Genomic DNA, 12,976 nt, shown 5'->3' on the forward strand with positions numbered 1-12,976 from the left:
AGTTATGGAAAAATAGCTTTACTGTGATACCAATTATATATTTCAAATTATGAGGTAAACCATGTAAGAAGTTTTTCATTATCTTAAGATATTTAAAAGTTGACTAATAAAAATTGAACATTAAATTTCTGATATTTTTCTCAGTTGTACATTTTGCTGGTCTTATATTATCCCAACTTTATATTTCCAGCTAAAATATTTTAAAATAATTTAAATGAATATGTTTATTCTGGAAAAAAAATCACATTTGTTGCTTTGGGAAAATTATCAAGAACACCTTACACTTTCTAATTAACCAAAAACTTTATATTTCTGATAATTATTGCAAACATGTTTTGCCAAAATGTTTATGATTTACTTGGGAAAAATATTTCCACATGGGTAAATATAAATAGCAGAAATAATTTAGTTTCATGGCTAATGTGAAGCAACACTAAATAAATCTCCTAACATAATGTTCCTCTAGTTTCAATTTTGCTTTCTTTTTCAAAAGCACTATCTTATGTGCTACTTTGTTGATCTTTATAGAACTCCCATGCATTGACTAGCGTTTACTATTATCACCATCTTACAAATAAGGTTTCATAGCTGACCAATAACATATATTTAGTGATAGATTTGAGGCTTTAATACAGCTTCTAGTGATTTCTTCTTATGCAATTCTGCTAAAAAGCGACAGTGGAGAAGACATATCCTGAGAAGCAATGATCTGAAATTAAACATTAGTATTTTGAGATAAACTTTAAGGTAGTAGATTTTTCCAAGAATGCAGTCCCAGTGTGCTTTTCTGTGCAAATGATACAGCAAGCAGCTGCTAGCATTTCTGCCTGATAAAGCTTTGTATACATTTGGCCTCATGCTTGGGAAGATAAATGAGTTCACTTCAGGATTGGGTCTATAGGTAGATGATTGAAATTCAGGGAAGCGTTTATATGCATTCAAGAGAGTATTTCTGACAGTGTATTTCTGCATGGGTGGTCTCAAAGGGACTGAATGAATGGAAACAGAAAGATTGTTTATGGGGAGGAAATGAAAAGGATTAGTTTCTATGGAGGCCAGGCAGGTGACCTAGATTCCCCACAGTGAAATGTGTACTCTGATAGACACTTTTTAAAAGAGAGAGAGAAAAAAAAAAGGCCTGGATAAAAGGCCTGGCTTTAGTTTCCAGCCAATTCTCATCAAGTCCCTTTGAGGAGTTTTTCTGATCCCTAGAGAAGCTTTTATTTGATATACGTTTCATGTGCTGGGCTTATCTAGCACTCAGATAATCACATAGAGCAGTTCTCGCCTAGATTACTTAGTGTGCCCCTGGCCTCAGCAGGCTCTTCTTTGTGCCTTTGAGTTTAAATAAACAAGAAATCTGAAGGATTCACTTATAATCCTTGGGTCACAGAACCCTCTTCAGAGTAAATGTTCTTATTTCCCTATGAAATTGAAAAACAACCCCATGCATCTTCAAATAAATTGCAAGTGATTCCACAAGATTTCTCTTCTGTGAGAGGAAGATCAGTGAATATACAAAGAGCAGTGGAATAGAAAATAGAAAAAATGTATGGTTGGCCATATGCTGAATAAATTTAGAATCACTGAGAGTTGCTAAAATCATACTACATGGAGCACTCTGCAAGTCATGCTTTCCACAACTTCTGCCTTCTGGAGCAGAGTCATAAGAAATGAATTTCCTTGAAGTGGGATTTATGCTCTATATGTTTTGTGATTTTAATATCTCATTTATATGTGTGTTTATGTGTATGTCTCCCACCATGATTTTACAAACCTTTTGAGAGTAGAGACCATGATTCTATCTGCCCATGTGTGTTTCTGTGTGTCTTCATAACTCCCACAGCTGGCAATCATCTGATTTGTGAGAGTTATTCAGCATTATGCATTGGAAAAATGCCTCCTGTGGTTGATCATTACTACTTTCTACAACACCGGTTTCTGAAAAGAATTCATTTGCTTACTTGTGGCTCACAATCAACAGTATGAATAATAACTGAGTTGTACCAAAATCCAATGATGTTTCAAAAGCTTTTAGCAGTGATTCAGTTTGCTTTTTGCTTATAATACAAATGATGCATAAAACAAAACGTAGATTGCAGCCAGACTCTAGAAGTTTTTGACTTCCAGTTTCAGAAGGTCCAACTGTGTTTTACAGATAATATGTAAATCTGTGTTTTACAGAAGTATAGATATTTAACAGGCTGAAATATATAAAATAAGATTGTCATGAATAAGAAAATAAATGCATAGAATGAAAGAAGAATCTTAGAGCTTTATCCAGAGCTTCAGGCCTAGTTAACTGTTCATTTATTGTCTTAAATGAGCCACAGACATGGCAAAGTCAACATTTCTAAAATTAAACTTGTGGTTATCCTTCTCCTCCCCTTTTTTTAGGAAATGTCATACCCATTTGCCCAGCTTCAAATGCAAGAAATCTGACAGTTTCTTTTCAACCTTCTTCCTTCTTGTTTTCTCATATGTTTAGTCACTAAGCGCTATAGTTTTTACCTTCTAAACATCTTGCAACTCTGTCAAATTTCCTCCAACCCAAATGCCATTATCTCAGACATTATTTCTCACCTGGATTACTACATATCTACTTAATCTTCTTTCTGTTCCTGTAGTCTTTCACCTTTCAATTCACTCACCACACTTCGGCCAGAGAGAGCATTCTAAAATGCACATTTACAGATGACATTATAATGAGGCCCACATTTCTTAATAATAACGAACATATTTACGCTTCATTAGGTTTTTTTTTTAAAATGCAAGACACTCTTGTATTTATTATATACAAGATATAAGGTGATTTACTCACCTTATATCATTAAATCCTTCAAACAACAGCATGACCCAAATACAAATAATTGTTACCTTTACAAATGAGACATCTACATTTTAGATATGTCAAGTGATTTTTCTAAAATCAGACAGCGAATAATGATGGAACCAGGGTTTAAACCCAGGCAGTCTTACTTCAGATACCTCACTCAAATACATGATTCCTTAAAATATGTTCATAAGTTAATCTGATTTATTGCTTAAATTTCATCAATATTTCTTCTCTAACCTCTAGGGCAGGAGTCCCCGAACTATGGCCTGAGGGCTGCATGTGGCCCCCTGAGGCCAATTATCCGGCCCCCTGCCGTACTTCAGGAGGGGCACCTCTTTCATTGGTGGTCAGTGAGAGGAACACAGTATGTGGCAGCCCTCCAACAGTCTGAGGGACAGTGAACTGGCCCCCTGTGTAAAAAGTCTGGGGATGCCTGCTCTAGGGTTTAGCTACGCTGAAATTATCTACGTTTTTACTATTGTTGTTCCATACTCTTTTCAACATTTGAGATTCTGATTTTCTTTCTTTACATATATATTTTTTTCCTTTTCTCCCTTGCTTCACCTTTTCTTAACTCCTACTCAATTAAGTGTTACTTCTCCCAGGAAGGATGTCTTTGTCTTCCAATTATAAGTAGAAAGTGATATTCAAATCATACAAAGTATCTTTTCCAATCACAAAAGGCTAAAACTAGAAATCAACAATCAAAAGAGAACTGAATTATTTACAATTTGTGGAAATTAAACAACCAATTCTCAAACTACCAAGGAGTTCAGGAAGAAATCTCAAAGGATGTTAGAAAATATTTAGAAATGAATGCAAATGAAAAAAACACAGCATTCCAAAACTTATGGGATGCCGCAAAAGCAGTGCTAAAGGAAATATCTAACTGTAGGTGCTTACATTAAAATAGAAGAAAAATCTTGAATTGGGGTACCTGAGGTCAACAAGATGGCAGAATAGGAGATATGCTGCTCATATTCCTCCAGAGTAACAATAATTTGGCAGCCGTTCAGAACTGGCTTCATGGAAACATGGTAGGAAGTTGTGAAACGCCAGTAGAGCCCCAGATCATGAATGAAGATTTTGAGAAGGCAGGCCAAAATCCAGGCAGCAGGCTCACTTACTGTAGTCACAAGTACAGGCCCAAAGACAGCCTCATCTTCCTGTGGACTCAGCTATATTAAAATTTGGCCTTAATCTTGCCATCATCACTCTCTGCTCAGGGTCCTCTTTGTCCTGAGTAACAAGCCCACTGACCTTGGTCATGGCTGTGTGCTGTCAAGCAGCCCATGACCTGGATCCCACACTCTCAGCCGTGGTTTGTTCATCTATATGCAAAATTTCTCAACAACATAGTAGCAAACTAAATCCAGCAGCACAACAAAAAGCTAATCCAGGCGTCCCCAAACATTTTACACAGGGGGCCAGTTCACTGTCCCTCAGACCGTTGGAGGGCCGCAACATACTGTGCTCCTCTCACTGACCACCAATGAAAGAGGTGCCCCTTCCTGAAGTGCAGTGGAGGGCTGGATAAATGGCCTCAGGGGGCCACATGTGGCCCGCGGGCCATAGTTTGGGGACACCTGAGCTAATCCATCATGATCAAGTAGGCTTCATCCCTGGGATGCAAGGTTGGCTTAACGTATGCAAATCAATAAGTGTGATTCATTATATAAACAGAACTAAAAACAAAATCCACATGGTTGTCTCAATAGATGCAGAAAAGACTTTTGATAAAATTCAACATCCCTTTATATCACCATCACTAATTAGTAGATAAATGCAAATCAAAGCCACAATAAGATACTATCTCACACCAGTCAGAATGGCCATTATTCAAAAGTTAAAAAATTAGCAGATGCCAGTGAGGTTGCAGAGAAAAGGGAATGCTTATACACTGTTGGGAGTGAAAATTAGTTTAGCCATTGTGGAAAGTGATATGGTGATTTCTCAAATAACTAAAAACAGAATTACCATTTGACCCAGCCTCCCATTACTAGGTGTATACCCAAAGAAATTTAATTTGTTTCTACCATAAAGATACACGCACATGTCTGTTTGTTGCAGCACCATTCACAATGCCAAAGACATTAAAACATGGAATCAACTTAAATGCCCATAAATGGGAGGCTGAATAAAGAAAATAAGATAAATTCACACCATGGAATACTTTGCAGACATGAAAAATAAAATGATCATGTTCTTTGCAGGGACCTGGATAGATCTGGAGACTTATCTTAAGCAAACTAACACAGTAACAGAAAACCAAACACTGCATGTTCTTACTGATAAGTGCGAGCTAAACAATGAGAACACATGTGCACAAAGAGTGGAACAACAGACACTGGAGCCTAATTGAGAGTGGAAGATGGGAGGAGGAGATGACAAAAAAAAATACCTGTTGTGTACTATGCTTATTACCTGTGTGACTAATCTGTACCAAAAAACCCATGACATGCAGTTTACTCTTATAACAATCCTGTACATGTATCCCTAAACCTAAAATAAAGAGCAAAAACAAACAAACAAAACACTTGAATTCACACTTTTCCAAAGAGAATATTCACATGGATAGTAAGCATATAAAAATGTGCAACATCATTATTCATTAGGGAAATGCAAATCAAAACCACAAAGAGATACTACATCATACCAACTAGGATGCTTATAATCAAAAATATAAAAATAACAAGCGTTGGCAAAAATGTCATGTAATTGGGATCCTTGTACTCTACTGGAGGTAATGGAACATGTTGCAGCAATGGTGGAAAAAGATTTGGCAGCTTTAAAAAGTTATGCATAGAATCACCATGTAAGCCACCAATTCTACTACAAGGGATTTATTCAAAATGTTTAAAATACTGTACAAAAATGTTTATTCCATCACTATCTACATAATCCAAAATGCAGAAGTAACCCAAACCTTCATAAGTAGATGAATAGAAAAGCAAAATGTGATAATCACATACAATGGAATATTATTCAGTCATGAAAAGGAATAAAGTACTGGTACATGCTGCAACTACACATCAATCTTACACCCAGAAAATTTCAACACGACCTGATCACTTTGAACCAGCTCTAGCCCCAGCCTCTCTCTTGATATGCTAAGTTAAAAAGTCAAACACAAACAGTAATGTATATGATACAATTTTATTTATGTGAAATATTCAGAATCAGTAAATCCTTAGACTGGTGGTTGCTAGCAGGTGGGAGTAGCAGGAATAGATTATGGCTGACCAATGGGTATAGGTTTTTCTTTTGAAGTGATAAGAAAAGTTGGAACTTGATAGTAGTGATGGTTGTACAACATTGTGAATGTGCTAAATACCACTGAATTATATACCTACAAATTGTTAATTTTTGAATTTAACCTTAATTAAAAAATTATTTTAAAACAGAAAGACAATGTTAAATCATGTAAAAACTCTGCTTTCTTAAAGTGTCAGATTTTATATGTCACCTTTAGTTATTTATGTTTTTTAATCTCACCAAGAATTTACTACTCAGAGGGAGGTACTACGGCTGCTGAGTATGCATCTCATTTCGTTTTCATCTGGAAAAAATCCCATTCACTTTAATAAGCCACTCAAACACTAATCTCTTTAAAGTTGTAAGTTACATTCCTTACCGGAGAGAATTTATTTTCTCTTTTTGATCCCTTAACAACTTGGACACATTTTAATGTCCATATTATATGATATTTGAATCTTTTCATGTATGTGCCCTTTTACTAGACTGTAAGTTTTTTGATGCAGGAACTGGGTCTTAGTAAGCTTTCAATCCCAGATTGTAGGCCTTCAAAACTCCCAAGGAAAAGAAATAGAAATGGTTAATCGATTGTAGCACAGGTGGTTTTATGACTTTCTGGTCTCCTCCTAAGAGTTTTGTCAATTGTTGTTTACAACTGTAAATAAAACTATGTTTCTCTGATTAAGCAAATGATACTGTTTTGCTGTTCAAGAAACTGAAAAACAGTTGATGTCTCTGGATAGGAATTAGGAATGCAAAACATGAAGTCATTCAGTTGTCAAGGCAAACACTTAAGTTGAGTGAGCATCACATATTAAAAAATATAAAGTCAAATGAAAGCTAAAGAGTACAGCAGGCTCATTGGCCTGAAATAAAATACACACTAAAGAGAGATTTAAATTTAAAAGACTTCAAGAGTCTGGGCCCAGAAAATTCTATTTTATTGATTACACCTTTTCCGTGACCTTACACAGACCTAACATTTCTGTGGGAACATCTAGCTTCTAAAAGTCTCACTGGTTAAAAATTCATACTTCTAAGTAAGATCCTGCTCATTCTCGAACCTATGACTCGTCTCACTTAGCTTTTTCCCACTCTGATTCTCATCTTTCTTATTCCTCCTTGATCACAGGTTTGGGGAAGACATAGTCCTTACATTGAGTATTTTGAAATTTTGCAAATAATGTCAACCAAGGGATTGCACACAATTTTTATTCATCCTCAATGCCTATCGTCAAAACTTACATCTCATTTTTTTTATCTTTTTGTTTTCTTTTGTGTGTCAGATCTCATCAGTGTCTCATAGCTGATTTCTCTGTTGCTTTTTTTTTTTTTTTTTTTTTGGACTTAACAGTCTATTTGCTGTCACTCAGAACACCTGTAACTGAGTAATTTATTTAAAAAATGAATTTGTTTTACACAGTTTTGGAGGCTTACATGTTCAACAAGGGGCCACATCTGGTGAGGGCCTTCTTGCTGATGACTTTCTCTAGAGTCCTGAGGCAGTAGAGGGCATCACATGATGAGGAGTTGAGTGTGCTAAATCTCTAACTTAGGTCTCTTTTCCTCTTCTTATATAGACATCAGTCCTACTTTCCTGATAACCCATTAAGCCATTAACTCATTAATGCATGAATGGAGTAATCCATTCATCAGGGATTACCTCTTAAAGGCGCCAACTCTCAAAACTGCCACATTGGGAATTACATTTCAACATGAGTTTTGGAAGGAACAAACATTCAAACCATAGCAGGGATAATAGTTAAGCATGAATGTTTAATGTATTAAATTCTTTTCTAGTATTCAAATTTGCTATACTTCAAAATTTGCTGTTAAATAGAATCACATCAACAGAAAGCTCTTGGGAGCAGATAGTTTTCTCATTTTTAATCTTTTTGTTCCATTCTAACATAAACTTTAAGGTGGCTCTATGTACACTTTCTATTATTAAAGTAGAGAGAATCCAAATTTTTTACCTTAATTTTTTAAATTGTAAAATACACATAACATAAAATTCACCATCATAACTACTTTAACTTTACAGTTAATTAGTATTAAGGACATAAACATTGTTCTGTAACCGATCTCCAGAACTTTTTCATCCTGCAAAACTGAAACTATACCCATTAAAAAACAACACCCATTTACCCGCTTCCTGGTCCTCTCAGTAACCACCATACTACTTTCTATTTCTGTGATTTTCACTACTCTAAGTACCTCACATAAGTGAAGTCATACAGTTTTAATCTTTCTGTAACTTTTATTTCACTTAGTATCATGGTTCATCCATGTTGTAGCATGTGTCACAATTTCCTTCCTTTTTAAGGCTAAATCATATTCTATTGTATGTATTTAGTAAAATTTGCCTACATTTATCCATCAATGGACACATTGGTTGTTTCTGCCTCTTGTTTACTGTGAATAATTCTGCTGTGAGCACATGGATTTATGTTTCTTCAAGATCTTGCTTTCAACTCCTTTGGGTTGAAAGTACTGAAATTGTTCCCAGTACTGAAATTCCTGGATCATATGATAATTTTATTTGGAATTATTTGAGGTATCTCTATACTGCTGTCCATAGACAACTGAACCAAGTTAAATTGCCACCAACAGTACAAAAAGGTTCTGCTTTCTCCACATTCTCAACTATTAATTTCTGTTATTTTTATTTGATAATGTCTTAATGGGTATGAAACAGTCTTATTATGGTTTTAATTTTCATTTCCCTAATAATTATTAGTGAACTTAAGCTTCTTCTCATGTGCTTATTGGACATGTAGATTCAAGTATTTTGCTTTTTTTTCCTAATTGTATTGGTTTTTTTGTTGAATTGTAAGAGTTCTTTATATATTCTAAGTAGTAACCCCTTATCAGATATATGATTTGTGAATATTTTCTCCCATTCTATGAGTTGTCTTTCTCTCTGTTGATTATATCTTTTGATGCATAGAAGTTTTCAATTTTGATGTGGTCCAATTTGTTTTCTTTTACTTTTGCTGCTTGTGTTGTAGCATCACATCCAAGAAATCGTTACCAAATACAGTATCATAAAGCTTTTTCTTATGCTTTCTTCTAAGAGTTTTATAACTTTTATATTTAGGTCTTTGATGCATTTACAGTTAGTTTTTGTATGTGGTATAAGATGAGAGTCCAACTTTATTGTTTTCTTTTTTGCATGTGATACCAGTTTTCTCAGCATCATTAAAAAAACAAACAAACAAAAAATCAAAACAAAACAAAACAAAAAACCCAAAAGCAAAATCTATCCTTTCTTCATTGACTAGTCAGTCCTAGCACTTTTGCTGAAACGATTTGATCATATCTTTCAGGGTTTATTTTCAGGTTCTCCATTTCTATTCTCTGTTTTATTTATAGGCTCTCCATTCATCATTGACATATTTGTCTGTTTTTGTGCAAGTTCTACAATGCTTTTATTATTGAAGCTGTGTAGTAAGTTTTGAAATCAGGAAGTGTGAGACCTCAAGCTTTGTTCTTCTTTTTCAAAATTGTTTTGGCTATTACAGTCCTTTGGATGATTTTTTTCTCTTTCTACAAAAATATTATTGGGATTTTGATAAGGATTGCATTAAAATCTGTACATTCCTTTGGCAGGTATTAACATTTTAATGCTTTCAGTCCATAAATATCAAATGTCTTTTGCATTTGTGTCTTTAATTTCTCTCAGCAACATTTTACCATTTTCAATGTACAAGTGTTCACATCGTTTGTTAATTCCTAAGTATTTTATTATTTTTGATGTCATAAATGAAGTTGATTTCTTAATTTTCCTTTTCATATTATTACTGGTTGATAGAAACTTATCTGATTTTTGCTTGTTGACTTTACATTCTACAACTTTGCTAAATTCGTTTAGGGTTTGCATGTATGTAATCTTTAAGGTTCTACATATAAGATCATGTTGTCTGTAAACAGAGATAATTTTACTGCTTTTCCTATTGGGATGATTTTACTTTTAATCCTTGCCTAATTGCTCTGGCTATGAGCAATTAGTACTGTGAGCAATTCTAGTACTATGGTAAATAGAGGAGGTGAGAGCAGGGAATCTTGTCTTCCTCCCGATCTAATAAAAGCTTTCAGGCTTTTACCATTAAGATGTTAGGATGCAATTTTGCCCTTCATTGTTAAGAAAGAACTCACATTTGTTCCATGTTGCTCTCTAGGTAACATTACTAGGCCACCTCAGATCATAAAATTTTACTGATGAAAGAGAAATGTACTTGGTTTCACTTTAAGCAGAAACACTTTATCCTATATTTCTCTAGGTTACATCCTTTTCAATCTATGTATGCTATTTTAGTAGCATTTCTGATTCTCTTAGTATTATTCTCTTAGTATTTCTCTTCCATATGAAATCTAAAAATTAATCATGCCTTTCCTGTAGAACATATTTAAATGTAAATGTTGGCTTGTGTTTTTCAGAAGATGCTTATAAGACCCAGGTCAGGATTGACAATGAGCCAGCTTATCTGGACATCTTGGACACTGCTGGCCAGGTAGGTGGTGTTCTTAAACTTCTCCAATCTCTGAGATTATTTTATGCTTTAACTTTAAATATATTTACCATAAAAGAGAAGATGACTTTATTTCTGCAGAAGAAGAACAAATGTGTGATAACAATCAGGAATTAAATTTAAAAAGAATTAAAATTAAATTGTGACCTGTTTCTCACTACCAATCAGAATATTTCAAAATTGCCTCAATTTTCTAAACATAAAAGAGTCTATGTAGGTGTTATATTGCCAATGAAATTATAAAATTTTAAAATCCTTTATTATTTTTCCTCAGGTTTGTACAAAACTCTGACCTAGATACTAATGTGATAATAATTTCTATTAGAGAATTTTAGGCAAATATGAACGAAGATCTGCTCAGCCAATGTGCTCATGGAACTAAGGCTAAGGAGAGAGTGATGGAATAAGTGGTATAACCAAGATTTAGTATGGTCTAATACATTAGTTTGCAAACCTGTAAGGAAGAAGAAAAAGACAAAGGAGGAAGAGAGAGAGAAATAATTTTTTGTGTGATATAAAAATAGAACTAAAATATCACATCACATTTATAAGTAAGTTGTGAGGAAAGGTATAAGATTTAAAACATCTCAAAGTCCTAGATATATTTTGAGGAAGGGTGGATATTATATTTAACTTCATACTTCAAAAATGGTTATGTTAAAAATGTAAACTCATATATTAAGTGCTAGACATAAACCATATAATTTGATAACAAGCAAAGGAAAAAGAGAAGAATAAATAAAAAGTTGTTAAAACAAGATAAGACAAAAAGAAATAATAAAAAAAACAAGGTAACAAGGAAGTATAATATATATATATATATCAAAATATTAGAAATCAAAATAAATGAAACTCTCTGCCCTAGAATAGGCAAATATTGTCAGTATCATATTGAACAAAAGAATAAAGCTAAACCATATTTGGGTTAAAAAGACATAAATGTACATAAAGATGGAAAATCAAATAAGGAACTAAAAAGGTGGGCAAAAGTAGCCAAACCCAAAGCAAATACACCTGTAATGATATAAGGCAAATAGATATTATGCAAAAGTATTATTGAAGTGTAAAAGTAACAGTCTGTACTAAAAAATTATCACAATATTCTAAAATTCTAATCTATAATATTTAAGGGAAATGAAGAGAATTCTTATAAATTCAAAATTTTATATAGCAGGAAGTTTTAATGCACCTTGTTGGTATTAGATTGAAAAGCTCTATAACTGTAGATTTGTAAACATATTTAACTTAAATAGAATACTGCAGTCACTACAAATTAGATATATTTTCACATAATAATTTTTTGATTTCTGATTAAAATGTAAATAATATAGTCTAAAAATTGATTATTTGATGTATATAGATTTTTTATTATGGCTTAGAATGTGGTAAATTTTTATAAAATATTTAAGCAAGTCATTTTATAGTTGAAAAGGAATGAGTTAGGAAAGGGGGAAAATACAAAGTAGACTTTAGCTATACATGTAATAATTTGTGTTCTATTAGAGTTTTAATAAATATAGTAAATTATTAAGTTGAAAACCTAGGTCATGTATACACAGGTCTTCATTATATTATTTCCCTTTGTACTTAAAGATTTTCACAATTTTAAAAAATTTTATTTTTCATCACTTTATGTTACAACTTTTAAATTAACTGCATAATTGGAATATTGATCGTGTACAAGCAACTAGAAATAAGGGATCTCTTTCTATATTTGAGTTATGTGAAGACTATTTGAAATCTATATATTAACAGATGCATTTGCTTCTAGAAGCATTTGGACAATGGATTTATGGGGGTGATAACTGTTGAAGGCACTGGGAATATATCGAATGGAAAAATTACTTCAATTATTTGAAAGGGTTATCTTATCTAAGAGGAAGTGTACTTGTTTTTCTGGGGAAACTAGAGATCTAATTGGAAGAACATTGAGTAGGTTAAATTTAACTCATTATAATAGGGGTTTTGTAGCAACTGAAATGCTTAAATCAAAAAACAAAATAGGCTGCTCTGGGAAACAGCAAAGTTGTGTTTTTGGAAATACTCAGCTATACTCAACTAGAATTATGCTTTGGTAGTAAGTGAAATTTTCATTTATGGAATATTCATTCAGTCTACAGTATTTATGTAGACTACTTGGTCCCAGGTATGGTGCTAATATAATGATAAATAGCCAATGTATTTCTCCTTCTCATTGATGTGAGTGGCTACGTCATAGATTAGTCCAACGGAATGCAGGCAGATGAAACCATCTGCTAGTCTTCGTCTAAGGTCTTTAGAGGTACTAAGTGCATTTGTGCTACTTCTCAAGAGAAGAGAATGCTGCAGATAGCCATTGGTCTTTGGTAACTGA

The 12,976-nt window shown here is 33.5% G+C and overlaps 1 protein-coding gene across 1 annotated transcript in view; it reads left to right on the forward strand.

Moving 5' to 3' along the window:
- The window catches only part of RIT2 (Ras like without CAAX 2), a 381,462-nt gene that overhangs the window by 127,267 nt on the left and 241,219 nt on the right, over positions 1-12,976 (forward strand). The window contains exon 3 of the mRNA XM_003924709.4: positions 10,532-10,605. Coding sequence (XP_003924758.1) covers positions 10,532-10,605 — 74 coding nt within the window. The remainder of the gene's footprint in view (positions 1-10,531; positions 10,606-12,976) is intronic.

This window comes from Saimiri boliviensis, chromosome 13 (genome assembly GCF_048565385.1).
Source record: "Saimiri boliviensis isolate mSaiBol1 chromosome 13, mSaiBol1.pri, whole genome shotgun sequence".
Classification (NCBI taxonomy): Eukaryota; Metazoa; Chordata; class Mammalia; order Primates; family Cebidae; genus Saimiri; species Saimiri boliviensis.